General features: G+C 44.7%; 1 protein-coding gene across 1 annotated transcript in view; it reads left to right on the top strand.

Moving 5' to 3' along the window:
* The window catches only part of LOC125138182 (relaxin-3 receptor 1-like), a 30966-nt gene extending 11024 nt beyond the window's left edge, over positions 1-19942 (top strand). The window contains exons 3-6 of the mRNA XM_047799466.1: positions 15290-15408; positions 17695-17884; positions 17936-18063; positions 18104-19942. Of these exons, the coding sequence (XP_047655422.1) occupies positions 15290-15408; positions 17695-17884; positions 17936-18063; positions 18104-19525 (1859 nt within the window). The 3' untranslated portion in view covers positions 19526-19942. The remainder of the gene's footprint in view (positions 1-15289; positions 15409-17694; positions 17885-17935; positions 18064-18103) is intronic.
* The last annotated feature ends 4701 nt before the right edge of the window (positions 19943-24643 follow it).

Below are 24643 nucleotides of genomic sequence, written 5' to 3'. Positions count from 1 at the left end.
GCAAAATTAGACCTGGAATATATGTTGTCCTGGTCTCACTTAACAAAACTTAAAGGCTGCCCTTCTAGATTTAACATATACACATTACTATATATAGAATAGGGAACCAACAAGGGCCTACTTTATAGCACAGGAAACTCCACTTAATATTTTGAAATAACCTATAAGGGAAAAGAATCTGAAAAAGGATGTATGTAACTGAATCACTTTGCTATACACCTTAAACTAACACAACATTGTAAATCAACTACACATCAATTAAAAAAAATTTTTAATACAAAAGCTCAAATAAGACCCAAAGGTAAAAAAAATAAAATAAAATAAAAAATGTTTAAAAAGCATGCCAAACTGCTCAAATAACTTAAATATATCCCAAACCAAATGCAAGACTATTTAAAGAATACAAAAAATATCAAACACTTTATAAGGTAAAATTAACCTTGTTGGATATGTGTCATCCAACTTAAAAAAAAAAAAATGACCAGGCTTACAAAAAAGCGGGAAAACAAAGTTCAAAATGAAGAGAAAAGTCAATCAAATGAAGCCCACCCAGAAGTGATGAGAGAAATAGTAGATGGGGATATTTTTAAAGTAATAATAATAATTACATATTGTAGGTTAAGAAGGTAGAAGAGAGCATGAGCATATTGAGGAGATTTTTTTTTTTTTTTGGTCTTTTTGCCATTTCTTGGGCCGCTCCCGCGGCATATGGAGGTTCCCAGGCTAGGGGTCTGATCGGAGCTGTAGCCACCAGCCTACGCCAGAGCCACAGCAATGTGGGATCCGAGCCGCGTCTGCAACCTACACCACAGCTCACGGCAATGCCGGATCGTTAACCCACTGAGCAAGGGCAGGGATGGAACCCGCAACCTCATGGTTCCTAGTTGGATTCGTTAACCACTGCGCCACGACGGGAACTCCTGAGGAGATATTTTTTAAAGACCCAAATCAAACTTCTTGGGGAGGTAAAATTTAAAAAAATGTCTGAGATGAAAATAAGAAGACTGGAAAATAGACAAAATAAGAGCACTGCATCGGGGAGCTGTGAAACAACTTTAGCCTAATATACATGTAACTGAAGTTCACAAAATGTTTGAAAGGACAAAAAAAGTGCTTGAAGAAATAATGGCTAAAACTTTACCAAATTTCATGAAGACCATAAACTCATATACCCAAGAAGTTCAGTAAATCCCAAGCACAAAAAAACCAAAACAAAGAAAAACAGAAAACTGCTCCAAGAACACAGCTTGATCCCATTACCCAAAACCAGAGATAAATAGACAACCTTAATAGTGGTTAAAAAAAAAAATATTACATGAAGAAAATAGACTGAAGCAAATTTGCACTGAAAAAAACAAAAAAAGTAACCTAGAAGACAAGCAAAATCTTTGAAGTACTGAAAGGAAAAAAATCGATCTAGTAATCTATAACCAGAAAAATCTTTCCCCAAAAAGGTGAAATGAAGCCTGTTTTTCAGACACAAAATTCAAACAGAAATATAGCCACATATAAATTATTAATTGATATTTAGAAATACTGCCAAGTCAATTTAGTGGGGAAATACTCATTTCAGTAAACGGTGCTAGAACTGGATAACTGCATGAAAAAAATTAATCTTGACTCTGAACTCACACCATAAACAAAAATTAACTTAAAAGAGATCATATTTCTCTTTCAAGCCAAATTTAAGAGCTAAGTATACAGAATTTTAGAAGAAAACTTGGGAGAAATTCTCAGTGAACTTGGGTTTGGCAAAGATCTCTTAAATACAACTCCAAAACACAAGAAAGACAGGAAGAAAGAGAGAAAGAAAGGAAGAAAGGAAGGAAGGAAGGAAGGAATGAAGAGAAAGAAAGAAAGAAGAAAGGAAGCAAGAAAGAAGGAAGGAAGGAAGTTGGCTTTCATCAAAATTAAAAACTTCTAATTTCCAAAAGACACTGTGATGAAGATAAAAAGGTAAGTCATGGACAAGAAGAAAATATTAGCAAAACATATATCTGAAAAATGGCATGTCTCTTGAGTATATAAAGATCTCTTACAACTCAGTAAGAAAAATACAAAACAACAAATAAAAATAGGAAAAATATTTGAATGGACACCTCACAAAAAAAGATAGCTGGAGTTCCCGTCATGGTGCAGTGGTTGACGAATCTGACTAGGAACCATGAGGTCTCGGGTTCGATCCCTGGCATTCCTTAGCAGGTCAAGGATCTGGCATTGCAGTGAGCTGTGGTGTAGGTCACAGATGCGGATTGGATCTGGTGTTGCTGTGACTGTGGAGTGGGCTGACAGCTACAGCTCCTATTAGATCCCTAGCCTGGGAACCTCCATATGCTGCAGGTGCAGTCCTAAAAAGACCAAAAAAAGACAAAGATAGCTAATAAACACATGAAAAGATTATTAACATCATTTGTCATTAGGGAAATGCAAGTTAAAACTGCAGGATACAGTAGAATGATTGAAATTTAGAAGACTAACCATACTAATGCTGGCATATTCATATAGAAGTACTGAAACTCTCACACACTGATGGTGGGAATATAAAATTGTATAACTACTCTGGAAAACAGCTTGCTAGTTTCTTAAAAAGTTACGTATACACTTAACACATGATCCAGACATTCTACTTTGGTATTTACCAAGGGAAATGAAAGCATATGTCTGCACAAATATATATACATGAATGTTTATAGCAGTTTCACTTGTAATTACTGAAAACTGGCAACAATCCATATCTATCTACATCTGAATGGATTTAAAAATTGTAGTAGATCTGTGTTGCAGAATAATACTCAGTAATAAAAAAGGAGCAAATTCCACTTAGCAACATGGATAAACTTCAAAATAATTGTACTGGGAGTTTCCACCATGACTCAGGGATAATGACCCCAACTAGTATCCATGAGGAGGCAGGCTTCATCCCTGGCCTTGCTCAGTGGGTTAAGGATCTGGTGTTGCCATGAGCTGTGGTGTAGGTGGTAGACACGGCTCTGATCTGGCATTGCTGTGGCTGTGGCATAGGCTGGCAGCTGTAGCTCTAATTTAACCCCTAGCCTGGGAACTTCCATATGCCGCAGGTGCAGCCCTAAAAAGACAAAAAAAGAAAAATAAAAAAAATAATTGTGCTGAATGAAAGAAAATCAGACCAAATCAATATAAAAACATAGTGTATGATTGATATAAAATTCTAGGAAAGGCAAACTCATATATTGTAATAGAAAGCAAATCAGAATGAGTAAATATGAAAGAAAAGCAAATCACGGAGTTCCCGTCGTGGCTCAGTGGTTAACGAATCCGACTAGGAACCATGATGTTGCGGGTTCGGTCCCTGCTCTTGCTCAGTGGGTTAACGATCCGGCGTTGCCGTGAGCTGTGGTGTAGGTTGCAGACACGGCTCGGATCCTGTGTTGCTGTGGCTCTGGCGTAGGCCGGCGGCTACAGCTCTGATTCAACCCCTAGCCTGGGAACCTCCATATGCCGTGGGAGTGGCCCAAGAAATAGCAAAAAAGACAAAAATAAATAAAAAAAAAAGAAAAGCAAATCACTATAGTGAAAGGAAACTTGGGCATGATGGACTCAAATTTTATATTTTAAGTATGTGCAACTAATTTTATGTCAATTATATCACAATTTTACACGTTTTGGAATCTAGTTAGTAGTCACTCTTTATAAATGACATCACTGGCAGGACTGATGAACATACTTAGGTCTAGTCTCTGATGATTCTTATGGTTTGACTTCACTACTCATTCGCTGTATCCAGCTGATAGAACATTATTGCACCTTCCTTGGGGGAGCACTTTATGCTAGATGCTGGCTGGATTCATTGAGCCTACAGAATGGATAGTATGAGTCTTTTGGTTTTTTTACAAGTAAACGCCTATGGCAAAATGTGAAATAGAATGTGCTTCTTTGAAACCTGGCAAATAGGTGATGGGGTGACTACTGATTTTAGCAAAAAAAAACCTAAAATCTATATAGGAAAAGTCAGCCCAAGTTAGTTTGCAGTGATAGGAGTGAGGAGAGCATAGGGGGTGATATTCAAAAGCATTCCTCAATGACTCTGTAATTGTTAGACCTCTAAGTGATGGTAAAAGCAAAGAAAAGAACAGAAATGTCCATTCTCAACTGGGAGAACCTAGGATTGGTTGTTCCCATTCCATTCCAGACTGAGTTACTAGCAAGCCTGGAAGACAACAGATTGTTAAAATAACCTAGGTCATCCTCAAAAAAAACATTAGGGCATCCGGGGCAATGATTTTCAGCCTTGGCTGCACATGAGAATAACCTGGGAAACTTTGCAAAAATAACATCTGGATCTCACTCCAGACCTATTTAATCAGAATTCCTAGTGGGAGGAACCCAGGGATTGGAAAGTTTTAAGCTCCTCAAGAGATTCTATGACAGCATCAATAGGTCATTCTGCCACGGAAATTTACTGTTCCTTTTTTTTTTTCTCTCTCTCTCTGACAGACATTCATTACCGTAGAAGGGAAAAACAGTCAGTTCCCATACCATCCCTCTTCCCCTCCTGTCACATCCTTGTTGTCTTGTTATCTACGCTCTCTTTAGGGGAAAGAGTGGCTAACAGCTTTTTAAAACATGCTTCAGAGTAGGAGATGGGAGAGCTATTTCTTTATTTTAGGACAGTGGTTCTCAAATCTGAGTGCATCAAAATCACCTGGAGGGCTTTTTGACCCCTAGACGGCTTGGCCTCATCCCCACCATTTCTGGTTCAGCAGGTATCAGGTGGGGCCTGAGAATTTCTATGTCTAAGTTCTCAGGTAATGTTGATGCTATTGGCTGGCATCTCGTTTTGAGAACCACTATTTTAGAAGGCATGGGGTGATCAGGTTGAGTTTTTTTCCAGCAGTAAAGGAAATGGTGTTTCAATGACTAAGGAAGGATGAGCTCAACCCCAAAGATGGTGACCCGTAGGAACTGGGATAGGAGGAAGGTTGAGATTTCAGAAGGGGTTCAGAGCCTGCCTCAATGCAGCATCTCAGGACAAATGTGACTATGTGGATGCTCCTGGCTTTAGCACCACATTGCTGAGACCCTCAACAGAGGATGGAGCCCAGCATGAAAACAGCCAGTGGAGGTGCCCCCAAATGTTACCCCCCAGATCCAGAGAGGACACCACAGCAGCAATGTCCACAGAGCATGAGGAACATCTGCTTTGTTCACCAGACTGCTTGAGGCCTGCAGAATAACCCCAGCAAAGGGCAGGAAGTCACCAAAGTTGACCCATCTTGATTTCCTTCCAATTTACAGGAGCTTGAAGCCAGGTTTAGGAAAAATAACCAGAAGTGACATTTTTTGCCCTTGGAAGGCTGTGAAACTTGTGAGACTTGTTTTAATATCTTCTGATGAAACAAATCCCCAGTAACCATTTGACTGAGAATCATATTGTTTCCTTGACTTGAGAGGCCCCCCCCGAGGGCAAACCTCAGGGGGAGTATTGTTTTCGGTGCATTGAGAATGGCAATTGCCAAGTTGTGAGTGTGTGGAACGTGCAGAGGAAGACTAGAGAAGTATTTGAAACAGAGTTGACATATTACTACCGGGTACTCCAACTGGGATTTGTTATCTTATTGTTGCATGAATACTAGTGGTCTGTAAAGAAATGGAATGAATGACTCATTCATGGGTTCGAGCCCCATATATTTTTCCAGGCACTATGCTACAAAGATGGATTAGACACAGGCTATAGTTCTCAAGGGGTTTTCAGCTTAGAGGAAAGATGGTTTATTTTGTGTCTGAGACAGTAGTAAGCATTGTAATCAATGTTTATACAGTCCTATGAGAGCACAGGAAGAGTGACTAATTCTCTCTAGGAAATACTGGGAGTAACAAAATCCTTCAAAGGGGAAAGAATGTGTGACTTGAACCTTAACGAACCATTAGTAGGTCACCAGTCAGACAACAGGGGTAAGAGAGTGGTGCCCATTGAGGCAAAGAGGGCTTGGTGGGCAAAGAAATGGAGAGGGAGATTGCTTATCAGGATATGGGGAGAGGAGTTCCCATCGTTGGCTCAGTGGTTAACGAATCCAACTAGGAACCATGAGGTTTCGGGTTCGATCCCTGGCCTCTCTCAGTGGGTTAAGGATCCGGCATTGCTGTGAGCTGTGGTATAGGTCGAAGACACAGCTCAGATCCCGTGTTGCTGTGGTTCTGGCATAGGCTGGCAGCTACAGCACCTGTTAGACCCCTAGCCTGGGAACCTCCCTATGCCATGGGTGTGGCCCTAGAAAAAACACAAAAAGAACAAAAAACAAACAAACAAGCAAAAATATGGGGAGTGACTTGTGTGCTAAGGTCAGTGCAACTCAGCAACTGGTAGGGAGGTTGGAGCTTGTGGGGAGAAGCCGACAAGAGTGGTAAAACGGTAGGTGGGGCCACTTTGCAAAGACCCTATATTCAGTTTCAGGTATGTGAGCAAGTATAACAGTAATGGTTTTTAAAAACGTTTATATACTTCCATACCTACTGGTTAACCTCTGTTCCAGGTCTCTGAGTAATCCCACCTGAAGCTGCTCTGGTCCTCTCTTGAGACCCCTCCACCTATCTCTGTAAGATCCAGCAACTAGAAGGTTAATTCCCTCATTAGCAGGGCTCTGCACATATCTCTGTTCTTTTCTCTAATATTTCCATACTTCTTTCTTTGAAACTAATTTTTCTACCTCTAGTATCTTGAGTTAGAAGTTTAGATCACTGATGTTTAACCTTTCTGATTTTTAAAAACGTGCACTTAAGAGCTATAAATTTCCCTTTAAGCACCGCTTTAATTGCATCCCACAAAACCTTGTTTTATTATGATTTACTTCAAATAGTTTGCAATTTTATCATTTATTTTATAACTTTATAATGCTTGTTCTTTCATCATGGGTTTTTCAAAGTGCTGCTTAATTTTGGAAACATTTGAGGACTTCTAGTTAGCATTCTTTCACTGATTTCTAGCCTGAGTCCATTGAGCTCAAAATCCCAGGTTTGACATCATTTTAATCATTCAAAATTTGTTGAAACTTGATTTTAGTCCAGCACATGGCCTATTTTGGTGAATGGTCTACACCTACTTGAAGAAAGTGTGTACTTTCTAGTTGGTGAGAATAGAGTGTGGAACTTACAGTTAGGATGTGTCTCTTCTGGGGTTTTGACTGAAAGCCTGGGCTATTTACCTATTCCCTTCCACTTACCTGAACATCAATCTCTGTTGCCTGAGCACAGTGTTGCTGTTGAAGTATCTGCTCAGCTGAGTTGCCTTCAACTCCTCTTTTCTGCTGGATATCGTGACCACCTGCTCTGCTGTGATGCTCAGCCTTTAATATGGTCCCATTGATCCCTGCTTCCTGGTAATTATGCTCTTATCTAATTCCCCTTTCCTTGGGTGTGAGCTTGGCTTACTGACTTGCCTCTAAAGAACAGAATATGGCAGAAGTGGTGGGAGTGTCACTTCTGAAGTTGGGTTATAAAAAAGACTACAGCTTTCACGCTGGGTTCTCTCCCTCTCTTCCCTCTCTCATCATTCACCCTGGTGGAAACCAACTGCAGTAATGGGAAGCAGCCCTGGGGAGAATCCCATATGGTGAAAGATCAAAGTGAGGTTATAGGCAGATCCCTCCCCTTCCCACCACTCACGTCTTCGGACAAAACCACAGCCCCACCTGCTAGTTTGACTGTGACCTTATGACAGACCTTTGAGTCAACGACACTCTGCAGCACTTGGATTCCTGACCTACACAAACTATGGGATGATGTTTATTGTTTTAAGGCATAAAGTTTCAGCATAAATAGTTATTCAGAAAGAGATAACTAATACAGAGAGAAATGGAGAAATGGGAAGAAGTAGGACAATTCAAGAATTTTTTGGTCTTTGTGGGGTTTGTTTCTGTTCTTGAAATCAGGCTAACAGGACCTACTAGACTGTGTTAGGGTATAAGGGAAAATGAGAAAGAATTACTCCTGGGTTTTAAGCTTGAACGCTTAAGTGAATAGTAAAGCCATTTACTAAGATTAAGGAATCTGAAAGAAATATGGAGTTCCCACCGTGGCACAGTGTGTTAAGAATCTGACCACAGAGTTCCCACTGGGGCACAGCAGAAATGAACCCAATTAGTATCCATGAGGATTCGATCCCTGGCCTCACTCAGTAGGTTAAGGATATGGTGTTGCCATCAGCTGTGGTGTGGGTCACAGATGTGGCTTGGATCCCATGTTGCTGTGGCTGAGGCTCCAATTCAACCCCTAGCCTGGGAACTTTCATATGCCAAGGGTGTGGCCTTAAAAAGGAAAAAACAAATTGTAGTTGCTCAGGGGCTGCAATGTAGGTTTGATCCCTGGCCCAGCACAGTGTGTTAAAGGACCCAGTGTTGTCGCAGCCATGGCTTAGATTCAATCCCTAGCCTGGGAACTTTCATATGCTGTGGGTGCAGCCATAACATTATAAAAAAAAAAGTTTTTTGAAGCAAATCAGAAACCATGTACAAATGCCAAGTAGCAGGTGGATATACAACTCTGGAGTTCTGGGGATAAAAGTCTGGGCATCAAGTTTGATTAATAATAGTATCAACCTCACCAGTTGTGAGCATTAGGTGAGCTAATGCAGATAGAACCCCTGGCACGATGCATGCAGTTGTTATCTGTCATGCCGCAGAATTGTGTCCCCTAAAAAGATATGTTTATGTCCTAGCTCCTGATTCCTGTGAATGTGACCTTGTTTGGACATGGGGTCTTTGCAGATATAAGTAACTAGGATGAGGTCATATTGGACCCTAATTCAATGACTTGTGTCCTTAAGAGAGAGACAGTGGAGACACAAAGAAAGACACAGAGAGGAGGATGCCATCTGAGGATAGGCAGAGATGAGAGTGATGCAGCTACAAGCCATGAAATTCTCTTCAACCCATCAGAAACTAGGACAGCATTGTGGGATGGCCTCCTCCTCAGAGTCTCCAGAAGGAACCAACTCTTCTAACACCTTGATGCCTGACTTCTAGACTCCAGAACTGTGAGCAAATAAAGTTCTTTTGTTTTACGCTGCCTAGTTTGAGGTATTTTGTTACAGCAACCCTAGGAAAATAATGTAGCATCCAAATAAATGTGAACAGTGAATGATTATCACTGCTTCTATTATTACGCACATCGTGTCATTGTCATTTTTGTTGTTAATTTTCCAAACACCTAACATGTTGCTTTGCATATAGTAAGAACTCGGGTCGTAATTACAGCAGAATGAAAGATCTTTGATAGCTGCAGTTAAGAAGAAGTAACGCAGAGTGAGCAGTACCTGCACGTACTCCAAAGGGATCTTGAGAGAATGGATCCTTTTCATTCTCTCTCTTCTCTGAAAACACAAGTCGCTTTGCAGACTCCCAGAATCTAGACATTCTGATTATACACCTCCTCTCTAACTTGACTCCGGGAGTAGTTTCCTGTCCTCTTATTCAGATCCAGCTCGAGTTCTGCCCAACAGCAATCTTCCCAGAACAAACCATCCACATGACAACAGGCTCCCCCAAACTTACATCCTAACCTTTACTTACCTGTTAAGTATAGGTTCCATTATTCAGATTATAACTTGGTATATTTACTCAGCTTCTCATATCACTACATTATCTCTCTGTTTATAAGTACATAAACATCCAAACAGTCTTTATATTTGTTTTAAAACACAGCCGAGTGCCTTTCTTAAACATAACGGATGTTCCTACATTTTTATCAGAGAGAGTTCCTTATCAGTACATCTTGAAAACAAAAAATGAGGTCATATACTTTCCTATCTCCAGTGCTCATATTCTAAGCCTCATCCCAAGGACTGTGAAAAATCCATCCCTACCTTGTCTATTACTTGCAAAGAAGCTTCAAGAACCCAGGAAGAATATCTGAATATTCCACGAATCTGTGTGTGTGGTTGTTTGGCCCGTTTTGCCAGCAATGTGAACTCAGATGAATCACCTGTAACCTTGGCAACTGACTCAAGTCACAGTGCACAGTCTTAGAACTATTTTCCAGGCTATTTTTCTTTCTATAATTTGCATGTTTACTGTTAGGCAGTAAACATGCAAATTATAACAATATTGTTTTATAATTCGATTTTGGTATACTTATAGCACCCATCATTATATAGTCTATATATCTGTATTTACATCAGGAGCCTTAGGAAAATACTGGGGGAGTCCTAGGCTTCTCTTGGGAAGGGCCCCAGGTGACAGTATTTAGTGTAAATATTTATCACATTTTTCAAGGTCTTAGTCCTGGTAAACATATGCTCACCTCCTGAACATTTTCTATTTGTCTCTATTATCTGCATTTGGTTTGGTGGAGAGAGTTCTAATTTTCTCCAAGAGAACTTGTTTTTAGAATAGAAAATGAAATGAACATGCTCATTTTGATGATTTCCTCCAAAAAGAGTCATAGAAACCTCATCTTCAGAAACTAATTTTTCCTGCACTACCCATGATGACTCAGGCCATTATTTCTATGCTCTCTCTCCTTGAGGGATTTTTCATCTATAAGAACAGATTAACTCTTTTTTTTTTTGTCTTTTTTGCCATTTCTTGGGCTGCTCCCACAGCATATGGAGGTTCCCAGGCTAGGGGTCTAATCGGAGCTGTAGCCGCCGGCCTATGCCAGAGCCACAGCAACGCCGGATCCAAGCCGCGTCTGCAACCTACACCATAGCTCACGGCAACTCGGATCCTTAACCCACTGAGCAAGGCCAGGGATCGAACCCGCAACCTCATGGTTCTTAGTCGGATTCGTTAACCACTGAGCCAAGACGGGAACTCCAGAACAGATTAACTTTAAGGACTAGTCCAGTCTTCACTTGCAAGCTCCGCACATCCATGTTTCCAGCTGCCTGTTTGACCTCTCCAACTATATGTCAAAAAGGCAACATGTCCACAACAAATCTCTTGAACTTCTACCAAAAGCCTTCATTTTCCAGTCTTTCAATCACAGTAAATTTCTGTTAACCACCTAGGATGAGATCATATTGGGAAGTAGTCTTCTTTTCATCTCTAACCCCATCCGACCCATACCCATTACCACAACCTGGTGATTTTACTCTCCAGATAACTTTCAAATCAGGACTTCTCTCCACCCCCACAATCACCAATTTTAAGCTGTATAATGAATGGGCTGAATATTTGCTTCCCACCAAAATCCGTAGATTGAAATCTTAACCCTCAATGTCATGGTAATAGGTGCTGGGACATTTGGGAAGTGATGAGGTCATGAGGGTAGAGCCTTCCTGAATGCGATTAGTGACATTATTTTTAAAAACCCTAGAAAACTCTCGTGTCTCTTCTACTATGTGAGGATGTAGCATAGAAGCAGAGAAAATGGGCTTCTATGAACCAGGGCTTTGCCAGACCCTGAACCTACCAGTGCTTAATTTTCAAATTCCCAGCATCTGAAACCACAGGAAAAAAAATGTTTGTTGTTTAATCTGCCTGGTCTCTGGTGTTTTTTGGATAGCCACCTGAAGAGACTAAGCCAAGCAGCCACCATCGCCCACCTAGGCTGTTTCAGTATCTTTTTCCAGGCTCCCAGTTTGTACTCTTCATGCCTTGTGTGGTCTTTACAATGTGTGAACTGGATTGCATAATTTCCCTGCTGTCCAGATTTGGTCTCTCCCCATATCAGATCTGGAAGCAAAGATTCTAGCAAAAGTAGTTTATTTGGGAGGAGACCCCAGAAAATCCTGGAAGTATGATAGAGACGGGGAGAAATCCAGTAAGTGTGTATTGTCAGACAAGTTATCACTCTGCTGATGGAGGCTGATCTCTAAACTCTGGGGAATAAATTAAAACACATGATCAAGATTATTCTGCCCAAGTGACAGGATGCCGAGGTATTTATACATCAGCTCCCATCAGTCATTGGTGGTAGGCTGCTCTGAGAGGTGAGCATGGGAAATGAAGTCCCCACCACCTACAGGCTGACCCACGAGCAAGCAAAACAGCTTCAGAGAGAGGCTGCTGGTGAAGAGTCAGAAGAACTGGTACTTTAAGGTCAAGATGACAAGCAGGGAAAAGGTATGTGCTGGGGGGTGGGGTGGGGGCACCAGCAGCATCTGCTTCTACTTAGATTCCTCCAATGGCTTCCTGTTGAGTTTTTTTTTAATTATTATTATTTTAAAAATTATTTTTAATAGTTATTTCCCCATTACAGTTCTTTTTCCTACTGTACAGCATGGTGACCAAGTTACATCCCTTTGAGTATTGAACGAAATCCAAAGTCCCAATCACGACTTCCCAGGCTCTATGGAGTCTGGTCTCATTCATGTGTTCCTCCTCCCAGCATTGTCTCCCACTCAGGGTCACCTTTGCATCTTTGCTCTTTGCCTGCCAGAATGATCTGCCTAAATCCATTGACCGATTTTTCTTAGAATCTGGAGTAAGAGAACTTCCATCTGCTTCCAGACATATTACCCTGCTGTCTTCCTTAAAAAAAAAAAAAAAAAAATTTCTTCTGCTAGAACCTGTTAAGACCAACTTGAATTCACAACCATCTCTCACTGTCTCTGTTGTTGCCAACACAGATGACCTGCAGAAGAAGATACCTTTTGGCATGGAGCTGCAATGTGGCTGGCCCGGGATGCATAAAAGCCAAAGGAAGAGATCTAGTGGGCAGTGCAGGAGCTGTGACTCCAGCTGCTGCCCAGTGCCAACAAGATGAGCCAGCCCAATGCCAACAAGGTGAAAATGTGGGCAAGACAGCGCAGCACCTATGGTCCTGCAGAAAAATGCTCACAGCTTCATTTCAACCTCTGCATCTTTGAAATCCTTGATGATAAGAGTAATTTCTACAAGATTCCTTCAGGTAGATGGTATGGCTTTGGTCTATTATTTTGCTAGGTAGAAGTAGTTCTAGTAGCTTATGCTTAGTTTTTCCTACCGTAGAGACAAAGATGATTATTAATTCCAAGGGAGACAAAAGGTTGTGCAAGAAAAGGATAGCAATGGTATGCTATATGGCTCAATCATTAATGTTTACATAGTCATTACAGGATAAACACTGGGGACAGAGCTTTCAAAAGTACAACTTAACTAAATTAGGAGGAGTCAGAATGCTGGCAGAAATGTACAGAGAGGATGTGTGAGGAAAAAGCTAAACTCTCACTTTCTGCAGTGGGGAGTAAAAAAAAAAATCATGCCTAAAATGAAAAAATAAAGTAGCAGTGTAAGCATATCAACCAAAGTTATGCAGTACATAAGAATCAGTGAAAAGATTTGAATGTGCCTCTGGGCAGAAGAAATATGGAGGGTCCAGCTGTCGGGGAGCTGAAATTTTTTATAATAAACCCTACAGAACTACGTATTTTAGTCTTAACAAATGTTTCTCATTTTATTGGTGTACTGTCAGCACTGGGCCTCAATATTTTTAAGTGGTTTTAACATGCAGGTGGCTTTAAGATGGAGGTATAGCTTAGGAAAAAATAAAATATTTTAAAAAAATAAATCAGTTGCTCTGGAGTTAGACTTGGATATTCTATAGGAGTGGATAGTTAGGGGAAATTTTAAGTTATCTTTTTTTTTTTTTTTTTAGGGCTGCACCCACAGCACATGGAAGTTCCCAGGCTAGGAGTCTAAATGGAGCCGCAGCTGCTGGCCTACACCACAGCTCACAGTTAATGCTGGATCCTGAAGCCTCTGAGCGAAGCCAGGATTTGAACCTGCATTCTCACGGATACTAGTCAGGTTCGTTACAGCTGAGCCACGACGGGAACTCCATTAAGTTACCTTTTAAGGTCTGCATCCTGTTTGGAATTGCCCTAGCAGGAAGATTACATCTGAAAGCAGAGCCCAGTCATTAAGTGTGTCCTGCGTTCATACATGTGAAAAGCTTGGGTTCAGCACTAAGAGCAAACAACAATGATGATGATACAGACCCTGCCAAGCTGACAGTCTTTTTTTTTTTTTGCCTTTTCTTGAGGCGCTCCTGCGGCATATGGAGGTTCCCACAGTAGGGGTCTAATTGGCGCTGTAGCCAACAGCCTACACCAGGGCCACAGCAATGCGGGATCCGAGCCAAGTCTGCCACCCACACCACAGCTCACGGCAACGCCAGATCCTTAACCCACCGAGCAAGGCCAGGGATCGAACCCACAACCCCATGGTTCCTAGTCAGATTCGTTAACCACTGCGCCACGAAGGGAACTCCCAGGGTGACACTCTTAATCAGGGTGAGAGATACAGAGAAACAGCCACTGCACTCCTTAATGAAGATGCATGTCTTAAGAGAGGTGCTAATAGAGGGTTCTATGATAATTGAGAGGGGAAAAGATAGTATCTATTTCTCAGAGCATTCAGAAAGCTTTCCAGGGAGTTGCCATTGTGGCGCAGTGGTTAACAAATCCGACTAGGAACCATGAGGTTGCGGGTTCGATCCCTGGCCTTGCTCGGTGGGTTAAGGATCTGGCGTTGCCGTGAGCTGTGGTGTAGGTTGCAGACGTGGCTCGGATCCCGCGTTGCTGTGGCTCTGGCGTAGGCCGGCGGCTACAGCTCCGATTAGACCCCTAGCCTTGGGAACCTCCATATGCTGGGGAAGTGGCCCAAGAAATGGCAAAAAGACAAAAGAAAGAAAGGAAGGAAGGAAGGAAGGAAGGAAGGAAGGAAGGAAGGAAGGAAGGAAGGAAGAAAGAAAGAAAGAAAGAAAGAAAGAAAGAAAGAAAGAAAGAAAGAAGAAAGAAAGAAAGAAAGAAAAGAAAGCAAGCTTTCAAAAAAAAAAATAGACTCTTGCCAGTAATATTAAACAGTACAAGTAATATTGAAATATGTTGAGTTGGGAGAAGTGAGAGAACAGAGGAAGAACTTTCATAAGAATATCTTTAGCAAAGGCAGTAACTTGGGAAAAGAGAGTGGCGTGTGTGGATCCACAGCAATAAAACTTGACAAACATTTAGATTAATGGGGTGGGGGAAGGGGTATGGGCTGGTTTAAAACCAGACAACTAAGAAAGCCCCTCTTTTAATTTTTCCATAAGGTAGATCCTTAGGGATCCACATATAAGTGGACAACATTGTCAATTTTCCAGATTTTCCATTAGGAATTTATATGGTAAGATTTTAGCAATGTTTTAACAGTAGACCTAAATGAAATTTGGCTGGGACTAATATGCTTCTCCCTCTGAATCTTTTAGATGCTGTTTTAGAAAAGCACGGTCCATGCTTTAAGGTAAACGAGTAAAATATCTTTAGGTCATGTGGGAAAGGAATTTTTTGAAAAAGGATTTTTTGCTTCAATAAGACAGGCTTAGTTGAGCGATACTATACATTCCTGCACAGGATCTGTAGTTGATTTTCAGACAACAGATTGGGAAATGAAGAGCATTCGAGGCTCGGAAGCACTCCGAAAGTGTTCTCTGGGCGTCACACTTGGGAACAGCCTCTCCTGGGGTCTCACTGTGAGTCTTGCTGGCCAAGAACTCAAGGCCTGGCAGATCTCAGGAGCACATTGTAGGAGTCCATCCTACAGTGAAGATGTCACTGTCAGGCCTAAATGTGATTTTAAAAAAACTCAGCAAGACCTCTTTCTCTTCCTTTGCTTCCGATCTTACTGTGTAATTGATCATCATGGGACATTGATTCTTCTTTGGGACTTAAGTTATTTCACGTGGAGAGTTAGGAAAGGAATAAAAGTTAACCCATAAATTCCCAAACTTGGGAGAAAATTGGTATCATCTGGAAGAGGGTTGCTACAATGTAGATTGTTGGGTCTCTTTCAATTCCACTGAGAAGCAGAACCTCTGCAGTTGCATGGGGCTGGAAAGAGAGCTGCAAATTATATTTCAGCAAGCTCCCCACCTGCTCAGCACCTATCCTCAGACTATTTGAAAATCACAATTCCTCCCATGTACGCACAAAGAAACTGAGGCAAAGGGCTTTCCAGGTGTGCCCTAGACTTCCTTGTTTTTCAAGGAAAAAACCTTGAAATTTTTTTAACTAAAGGAGAGATTAAAAAAAAAAATTGTTGGAGAAAGAGCTAGCAAAAACCGGAGTGAGGAGTGAGCTTGAAGATGAGGCTACTATGGGAATGGGATTCACAATATCAACCTATGTATTGGTTCAGAGCAAGGCTGAGCTTCTCCAGATTAGAACTGCTGGAGGGCCATGGTTTGGTTTGGTTTTCGTTTTTATTAAAGCCCTGGCGCCCTCCAGCGGGCAAGCAGAGCAGTCCAGAGACTACAGTGAAGTGTGTTCTCTGGAACTGTGTTCTCATTTAAGAATTAAGATTGTTCATTTGTGATAGAGCATGATAGAAGATAATATGAGAAAAAGAATGTGTATACATCTATGTATATATATATATGTGTGTGTGTGTGTGACTGGGTCACTTTTCTGTATAGCAGAAATTGACAGAACATTGTAAATCAACTATAATAAATTTTTATAAAAATTATTCAAAACATAAAAAATAAAAATAAACACATAAAAAAGAATTAAGATTGTTTCCATTTCCCTTCATATGTTTTGGGTACCACGTTTCTTTTTCACTATGGTTTTTTCTCTCTTATGCCTTAAAGTCACAATCTCTTTATCTCTGTAAGTAGAGTTCCCAGTTCTGCAGGAATGAGGACAAATATGCTTAAGATACTCTTGTTACAGTTTCATCTCAGACAGTTAGGAGAACATTTCAAATTTCTTGAGTTCATCCTAAGAAGTGTACATGTTACACCAGAGCAGTTGATCTGGCACTTAAATAAACTGCAATTTAATAAGTAATTCAAATGGTTTATATTAGCTCCCCTTGCACAAAGGAACTAAAAATATTCCTTGGAATTTACTTCATTGGTCTAAACCAACCAAACAAACAAAAAACACCTGTTAAAGAGTTTTGATTATAATAGTGTTGGAAATAAGGGGCTGGTGGTCCAAAGACAGCCCTATGAAATTCTCTATTCCAACTGCATCAAGGTAAAGAGAGTGTGGTGGTGAGTAAGCAGTAGGTTGAAGAACTCTGGGCTGAGAGCTAACCATCTAATGTCTGTGAAGTTGGTGCACCGATTATAGGCTCTGCTTAGCTTCAGTTCTCAGAATACATCTAGGCAGAGGGCAACACCTGAACCCAGAGTTCTGTTATGTGAAGACGCTTTGAAAATCCTGACAATCCCAGGCACCAATTAAAGTGATCAGCTAATTAATAAGAGGAAGTGGGGCTGGCGTTTGTGTATTCAACAAGAGCCCACGATCTGATTTAAGGTCTGGGTATGAAAAGAAGCCACTATCTTCGTTTTTAAAAAAGAAAAATGGGCAGAAGAGCGTGCATTTGGGAGTGAGAAAGAAAGAATTCTGCTTGCTCTGTTTGGCAATAAAAGCGATCGCAAATCAAAGCAGACTTTCTTCAATCACATAGGTAAATAAAGGGTTATGACCATTTCCTTTCGAAACTGAAGAGGAAAAGGGAAATTGGCAGCTGTGCTTTGCGTGCTATGCAACACCACCCCCCTCCCCCTCGGCGGACGCGGGGAAGTTCAGCACCTCGGAAAGCGCCCCCCTCGCTGTGCTGGGGGTCACGCATGCTCCTTGGGAGTCCGCAGCCTGGGCTTTGCGAGTGGGGATATAACTCGCGGGAACGCAGCTGACAACTCACTGGGAGTTGACAACAGCGGAGGGACCGAGACACGAGGCAGAGAGGGCAGCATAGAAAGACCTCCAGAGAGTCAGAGCCAGGTAGACGAAACTCTCTTCAGAAACCTCATCTAAGCAGCTGGGGAGGAAATCGACAAAGGTATTTGAAAGGCAAGGGGCGGGCCCTCAACAGCGGTCTCGAGCGGCGGGGTGGGATGCGCTCGTGCCCAAGTGACAGCGGAAAACGCAAGGAGGAAAGTCTGAATCTCACAGTAGGGACCCGGAGACGCCAACCTTGGCCGGACGCCGACTGCTTGCCTTAAGAACTCTGCTTCTCTGCTCTCGAATTCCGCTCCCAAACAGACGCTGAGCGCAACTCACGCTCCCAAGGCCAAGCTCCGCGAGCCGAGGACGCGCCTGGAGCCCAGTTTCTAGGCGCTCTGTTCCGCGGCTGCGTTAAAAGCCTCAACGCACGCCGGGACCCCGCGAGAGTTGGTTTCCCTTAGGTCCTATCCCTGAAATACGACCTAGAGGCACCTGCGCAGGCAGGTGGCCACTGCAGCCGCAATAGCCACTATGAATAAGGCGGCTGGCGGGGACGAGCTTGCAGAACTCTTCAGTCTGATCCCGGACCTTCTGCAGGCGGCCAACACCAGCGGCAACGCGTCTCTGCAGCTCCAGGACTTGCTGTGGGAGCTGGGGCTGGAGTTGCCGGACGGCGAGGCGCCAGGGCATCCCCCGGGCGGCGGCGGGGCAGAGACCGCGGACACCGAGGCTCGGGTGCGGATTCTCATCAGCGTGGTGTACTGGGTAGTCTGCGCCTTGGGGCTGACGGGCAACCTGCTGGTGCTCTACCTGATGAAGAGTAAGCAGGGCTGGCGCAAGTCCTCCATCAACCTCTTCGTCACCAACCTGGCGCTGACAGACTTTCAGTTTGTGCTCACCCTGCCCTTCTGGGCGGTGGAAAATGCCCTCGACTTCAAATGGCCCTTTGGCAAGGCCATGTGTAAGATCGTATCCGTAGTGACGTCCATGAACATGTACGCCAGCGTCTTCTTCCTCACCTCCATGAGCGTGGCGCGCTACCACTCGGTGGCCTCGGCTCTTAAGAGTCACCGGGCCCAAGGGCACCGCCGGGGTGACTGCTGCGGCCGAAGCCTGGGGGACAACTGCTGCTTCTCAGCCAAAGTTCTGTGTGTGTTGATCTGGGCCGCGGCCACGCTGGCCTCGCTGCCCAACGCCATCTTCTCCACCACCATCAAGGTGATGGGCGAGGAGCTGTGCTTGGTGCGCTTCCCAGACAAGTTGCTGGGGCGCGACAGGCAGTTCTGGCTGGGCCTTTACCACTTGCAGAAGGTGCTGCTGGGCTTCCTGCTGCCATTGGGCGTCATCAGCCTGTGCTATCTGCTGCTGGTGCGCTTCATCTCCCACCATTGCGTGGCTGGGACCGAAGGAAGTGCCTCAGCAGCTGGGGGAGGCCTGGCCGGAGCCAGCGCCCGAAGACGCTCCAAGGTCACCAAATCAGTGACCATCGTGGTCCTATCCTTCTTCCTGTGTTGGCTGCCCAACCAGGCGCTCACCACCTGGAGCATCCTCATCAAGTTCAACGTGGTGCCCTTCAGCCAAGAGTACTTCTTGTGCCAGGTATATGCATTCCCCGTGAGCGTGTGCCTGGCGCACTCCAACAGCTGTCTCAACCCCATCCTCTACTGCCTCGTGCGCCGCGAGTTCCGCAAAGCGCTCAAGAACCTACTGTGGCGCATCGCATCGCCTTCTCTCACCAGCATGCGCCCTTTCACCGCTACCACCAAGCCAGAGCCCGAGGACCAGGGGCTGCAGGCCCTGGCGCCTCTCCACCAGGCCGCGGAGCCGGACCTGCTCTACTACCCGCCGGGCGTGGTGGTCTACAGCGGGGGACGCTACGACCTACTGCCCAGCAGCTCCGCCTACTGACGCAGGCTGAGGCTCAGAGTGCGCAGAAACTGAAACACGACCTTCCCCCAGGTGGAAAAGAGAGCGGATTAGCGGATGCTGGAGGGGCCCCCGGATCAAGAGGTGGAAGGGACGAGGGTGGAGAAAGGCACAAAGAGACAGACTGAGAAGGGGGCCGGGGGACCGTTCTCCGGAGAGGGGAGGTGGAGAGAGGAAGCTGACAAAGGGGCGGAGATCAGCCTCCTGGGGCCAAGTCACCAGCCTCATGGAGCCAAGCCATCAGCCTCTAGCCCCTTTCTCTGCACACACAATCCCTTCTTCTCACGCTGTCGCTGCAGGGCAGGATGGGGCGCCCAGAAGCAGAGAAAGGCATCAGGAATGTAGAGCAGTTCGAGCGCGATGAAGTGGGCCTCAGCCAAATAAATGGTGAGCAATTGAGTGCGTTTATTCCAGCGGCTTTTTTGCAGCTCCTCCAAGGTGCATCCAGAGGGGGGAGCCACCCACAAAACCTTTCCATCGCGCCTTTCCTGCGCGGAGAGCCTAGAGTATGGGGCAAAGAAACTTTTTCAGAGTTGGAAAAAAGGAGTGACAATCTTCTTCCACCCGCAGGAGAAAGGCATCACAAGAGCCACCTCCCGCGGGGCGGACGGTTTATCATTTGGGACAGGGAAGAAGGGCACACTCACTCGGAGCCGACTAGACTCTGAACAGCCTTTGGGCTCACAGGTCGCAGGGACCAAAACGCTGCTTTCGAGAGGACCCTTCGCTGGGAAGCGGCGTTACTGGGAGGGAGTAGTTAGAGGACCTCTTCGGGGCAGGCCCCTAAAGAAGAAAGGGGGCTCTTTTGGGAACCCAGCTGCAAGTGAGTGCGTCCTGCGCTGGAAGCCTGGGCGGTGGGTTTCCTCTCAGAGCCCTTGGGTGCCTGGAGACGCTGCGTGGGCTCGGGTCTGCGCACTGCAGGTGAGCTGTGCCAGCAGAAACTTGAATAGGTCTGAGAAGACACGTTGCTGGGAGTGGGGACTTTTCTACAGCCTCTCCCCCCCTCACTCTTTGGGAATTGGGATGCTGGTTTGATGGAGGTTCTGGACAAGCGAGTGGAGGGGGGCTCTGCTGCATTTTTCATGGGCTTAAATAGAGGATTAAGAGATGCTGTAGATACATGGTTCCTGAAAACCTAATTCCTAAAAGCTGGAGTCTGATCTTTCAGGAAGAGCAGGTGGGAGTGGGGGGTGGAAGGGGATTGGAAGCTCAAGTAAAATCTGTCCTAAAGGGAAAGAGTACTGAGAGCCTGTTCTGAGGGCACCACCAGGATTCCAGGCGGCGGGTTCCTTATCAGCCATAACACTGAGGAGAGAAAGCAGGGATCCAGAATTCCTAGAAAGGACTCTACCTTAACCAAATTCTTTTCAATTCTAAGGAGTGCACAGCACATTGATGTGCATGATGCGTTCTTCCTTACCTCCAGGCAGTCTGTAGGACCCTCTGATGGGTGACACATTTCTCATGACAATTCTATTCTGGTCAGGTCAGTGGAGTCCTTTCTCGAGTCTACTCAGAAAATGAGGATCAAACAGCCATCCACCCACTCAGCTGGCAGTTTTGACAGAGGTGTTACTGTTGGTCCCTTTGGCAACCTAGTCAAACCTGGCAGGGTGGGCACCTACTGGTAAAAAAAAATCTTTATAGAAACATGTCTGTTTAAATAGCCTCTTGAAGTGGAAATTGTAATTTTGTTGGAAATGCCCTGTACTGTCTGAGATTTGAGGCTCAAACTGTGAACTCCACAGCCTCAGCATCCCTTATCCTGCATTGTGTAACACACACAGCAACAGTGTTGTTACACTCAGACCTTGCCACAAAAACAAAAGCTGCATGATCTCAATCCTGAGCAGTTTTGAGAAGTTAGGTTTTTTAGAAAACAGAATAATGCTTTCGTTTTTCACTAGTCAAATTTGTCTCTTCCCTTTAGAAAGAGGATGTATTGATACTAATATTGAGTACCAATGGGCTAGTAAAAATTGAAATGTAAGCCTCCAAGATAAAAAAAAAAAAGGAACAAGTAAATACCCACGAAGAACAAATAGCATGGTGGTGTATCCATGTGTAACACTGAGATTAGAGGCTTAGAAGAGGCTATTACAGGGAATTTGCTATTTCAGTTTAAACAAACAAAAAAAAATAATGGGTAGGTAGCCCAGGTTCTTTAAGAAAGTATATTGAAGTGTGTGCTTTTGCTGTGATGGGCACTAGAAAAACAGAAGGGGCTGAGGGACAAGGACTTCATGAAAGAACTCCATGAAAAAGTCACCTTGTCCCCACCCAAACCTGACGGCTTCTGAGAACATGGCTAGAGGAGCAAAGAACAAGACTTCTGTCTACCAAAAGGACAAAAGCATCAACGAGGAAGCAGTCCCATCCAGTTGACATCAGCAATGTATTTTTGAATGTTGATTGTGTACCAAGGTCTGTGCTGAGTGCTGGCATCACAGACACATTCCTGACATTTACAAGGGGGACACCACCGCCCTGTACACAAGGCAAGTGAGTCATGAGAGGGTGCATTGAATGTCATAATAAGGGCCAAAAGAAAGTGCTGTCTATAGGACTACAGGGATGGAAAGCTTGATTCTCCTGGGGGATCAGAGACTTTCCTCACCAAAACAGTATTTGAGATGGAACTATAAGTATGGGTACAATTTAGATGGGCAGATATGACCACTGAGACAAGGAGTGGGAACACAGGACACCTGAAGCTGAGGACATGCAGTGATCAAGGGCTTTGAGGTTGGAATGTCAGGGGCATGGTGGGGGAAGGGAGAAGCCAAGCAACGTGACTTCCCTTTCTCCTTCAGGATTTCCTAGGCTTTCTATGAAGAATGTAGGTGTCCTTGCCCCTGCTTTATTTGTCTGGGAACAAGATATTTTTGTCCCAGAGAGGAGATGTCGTTTGTATACTAAGAACAAGTACTTAGTTCCAAAGGTGGTTAACGGCTTTTTAAATTGGATTCTATCCACTCATTCAAATCACCATGAACTTGAGTTAAAAGAGAAAAGTATTTGAATATTTGCGTGTGACTGTGTCTGGGGAGGGGAGAGGCTGCGTGTCATAGCCCATCCAGTGTTCCACCTGCAAAGACCTTGACTTGTAATAAAGACCATGCCCCGTGGTGAGCCACAGATGACTTCTCTTGACTTCCTGGGGGCCCAGGTAAGATGCCCCACAGCTGCAGGTCACCTCCCAGCTCACCCAGGCATTCACTTCAAAATCTTCAATCCCCCGAGCAGTCCCTGGAGAAAGGATCAGGAAATAGACATTGAACTCAGCAACTAATTCCATTTCTAAACCTTACAGAAGCCAAGAACAGGTAGATAAAACAGGAGAGGGAGCTGGGTGCTGGGTCCTCAGAGCACTGGCTCATATTCATCCCATGCTGTGTGGTTGGGGGTCAATGTTCTCCTTGGTGGCTCCTCTAAGTCAGTTTTGACCCTGCTGCTCTCAGGTGGATTATGTGAGGGGGAAGGAAGAAAGGAAGACTGGGGAAGATGAGTATTTTTGCATGCGACCCCCCCCCCTCCAAAAATGTGGTGAATATATTCATTTGGGAATGAATCTACCAAGAGAAGGCAGGGGAACCCAACTGGAGAGGAGCAGAAAATAAGTGTTCTTGAGGATAGGAGGAGAACAAGGCTCAGAGGTTGATAAGTCAAACAAAAGCACACTCAGTTCTGAGAAGACAGCCCAGCTCAGTCGGGAAAAAGTGTATCTAGAGACAATGGGATAAACTGCAGGAGCCTGGTGGCACATAACGAAGCTGTGTGACTTGAAAGGTGCCAAGGGTGAGCCATGGGCAGGAGGGAGTGACCCATTCAGTGTAAGGCACAACCCTCATGCCACAGCCCTCCATCCCCCACACTCCCCCTACAAATAAACTAGAAGTTGCTGGATCCACAGGGGTGCTCCCAATGGACCTCTCCACACCCAAGCCCTGCCCTAGTCACAGGGGTGACAGCCCAGGAGCAGCAGAGATCAGGCTCTGAAAGCAAAAGGGAGGCCATCAAAAGAGCTGCAGCAGCCTGGAAGCCCAAAAGTACGAGGGGGGTGAATGTGGGATAATGCAGGTCCAGTCTGGGACCGCTGGAGGGACTGGGAAGGAGAGGAGGGCTGCCATCCAGTGACCTTCGGCCAGTACTCTCTGCTACAGGGCTCAGTCCTGGGCAGCCAGCGCCCCCTGCCCTGGGCTTGAGCTGTAATAGAGGGCTCTGCTGTGCCATCTCCTCCCAGCCTATACCTCTTCCCACATGGCAAGGAATCCATAGAGCCGTCTGGACCCTGAGCCCCGCCCCACCACCTTCCAGATTATGCTCCAGTACCTGAGTGTCAGAATTCCCCATTTTAATGGCCGAGTCTGTTGAGGAAGGCTTCATGGGTCCTTTTTTCCGGAAGGCAGACAACAGCACTGAGTCTGTCCACTCTTAGGTGTGAGGGGTGGCTGAGCGTGGCTGTTTGCAGGTGTGGTAGAGGGTGGAGGGGTTTGGAAGGCTAAGGATGTGCAGATGCCAAGATGGGCACAAGGGCCCTCACAGTGCGGGGCGGGGCTCAGAGGCGAGAGGGACGGAGCCTTCATCGGTGTTTTTGCCCCAGGTCCTGCAAATGCAAATGTTAGGACAGGCCCTGTACCCCTGACACTCCCAGAAGTTGCGTGAAAGAGAACCCAGAGAACTCCAGAGCACGGCTCCTCTTCTCAGAGCCCCCACCCCAAGGAGCTGACACTTCAGGGGCCATGCCACCAAGCCATCCATTCTACTAAGCACGGGGGAGACCAGAGAACAGCCCACACCCCCGTCCCTGTTCTCAAAGCAGCTTATTTCCTTTCTCTAAATTCCCTTCCAGCACAGAAGGTTTGGATAAGTTAGAAATTCACCTGAGGCATCAATTACACGACCAGACTCTAAAGTGAGGCAGGAGGAGGGATCACATACCACACTTTAACTTGTAAAAACATGTGGGCAAATCATTCTGCACCATTCAGGCACATCTGGAGTTGTGCAGACAAACCCTTATGAAGGACCGGAGATGGGGCATCTAAGTCTAGGGGAGCCTCTAAATAGTGACCCTGGCTGTCATTTATCTAGTGCAAA

Source organism: Phacochoerus africanus, chromosome 1 (genome assembly GCF_016906955.1).
Source record: "Phacochoerus africanus isolate WHEZ1 chromosome 1, ROS_Pafr_v1, whole genome shotgun sequence".
In the NCBI taxonomy this organism is placed as follows: domain Eukaryota; kingdom Metazoa; phylum Chordata; class Mammalia; order Artiodactyla; family Suidae; genus Phacochoerus; species Phacochoerus africanus.
Note: the sequence above shows the minus strand (reverse complement) of the source record. Positions and strands in the feature narration are given on the sequence as shown.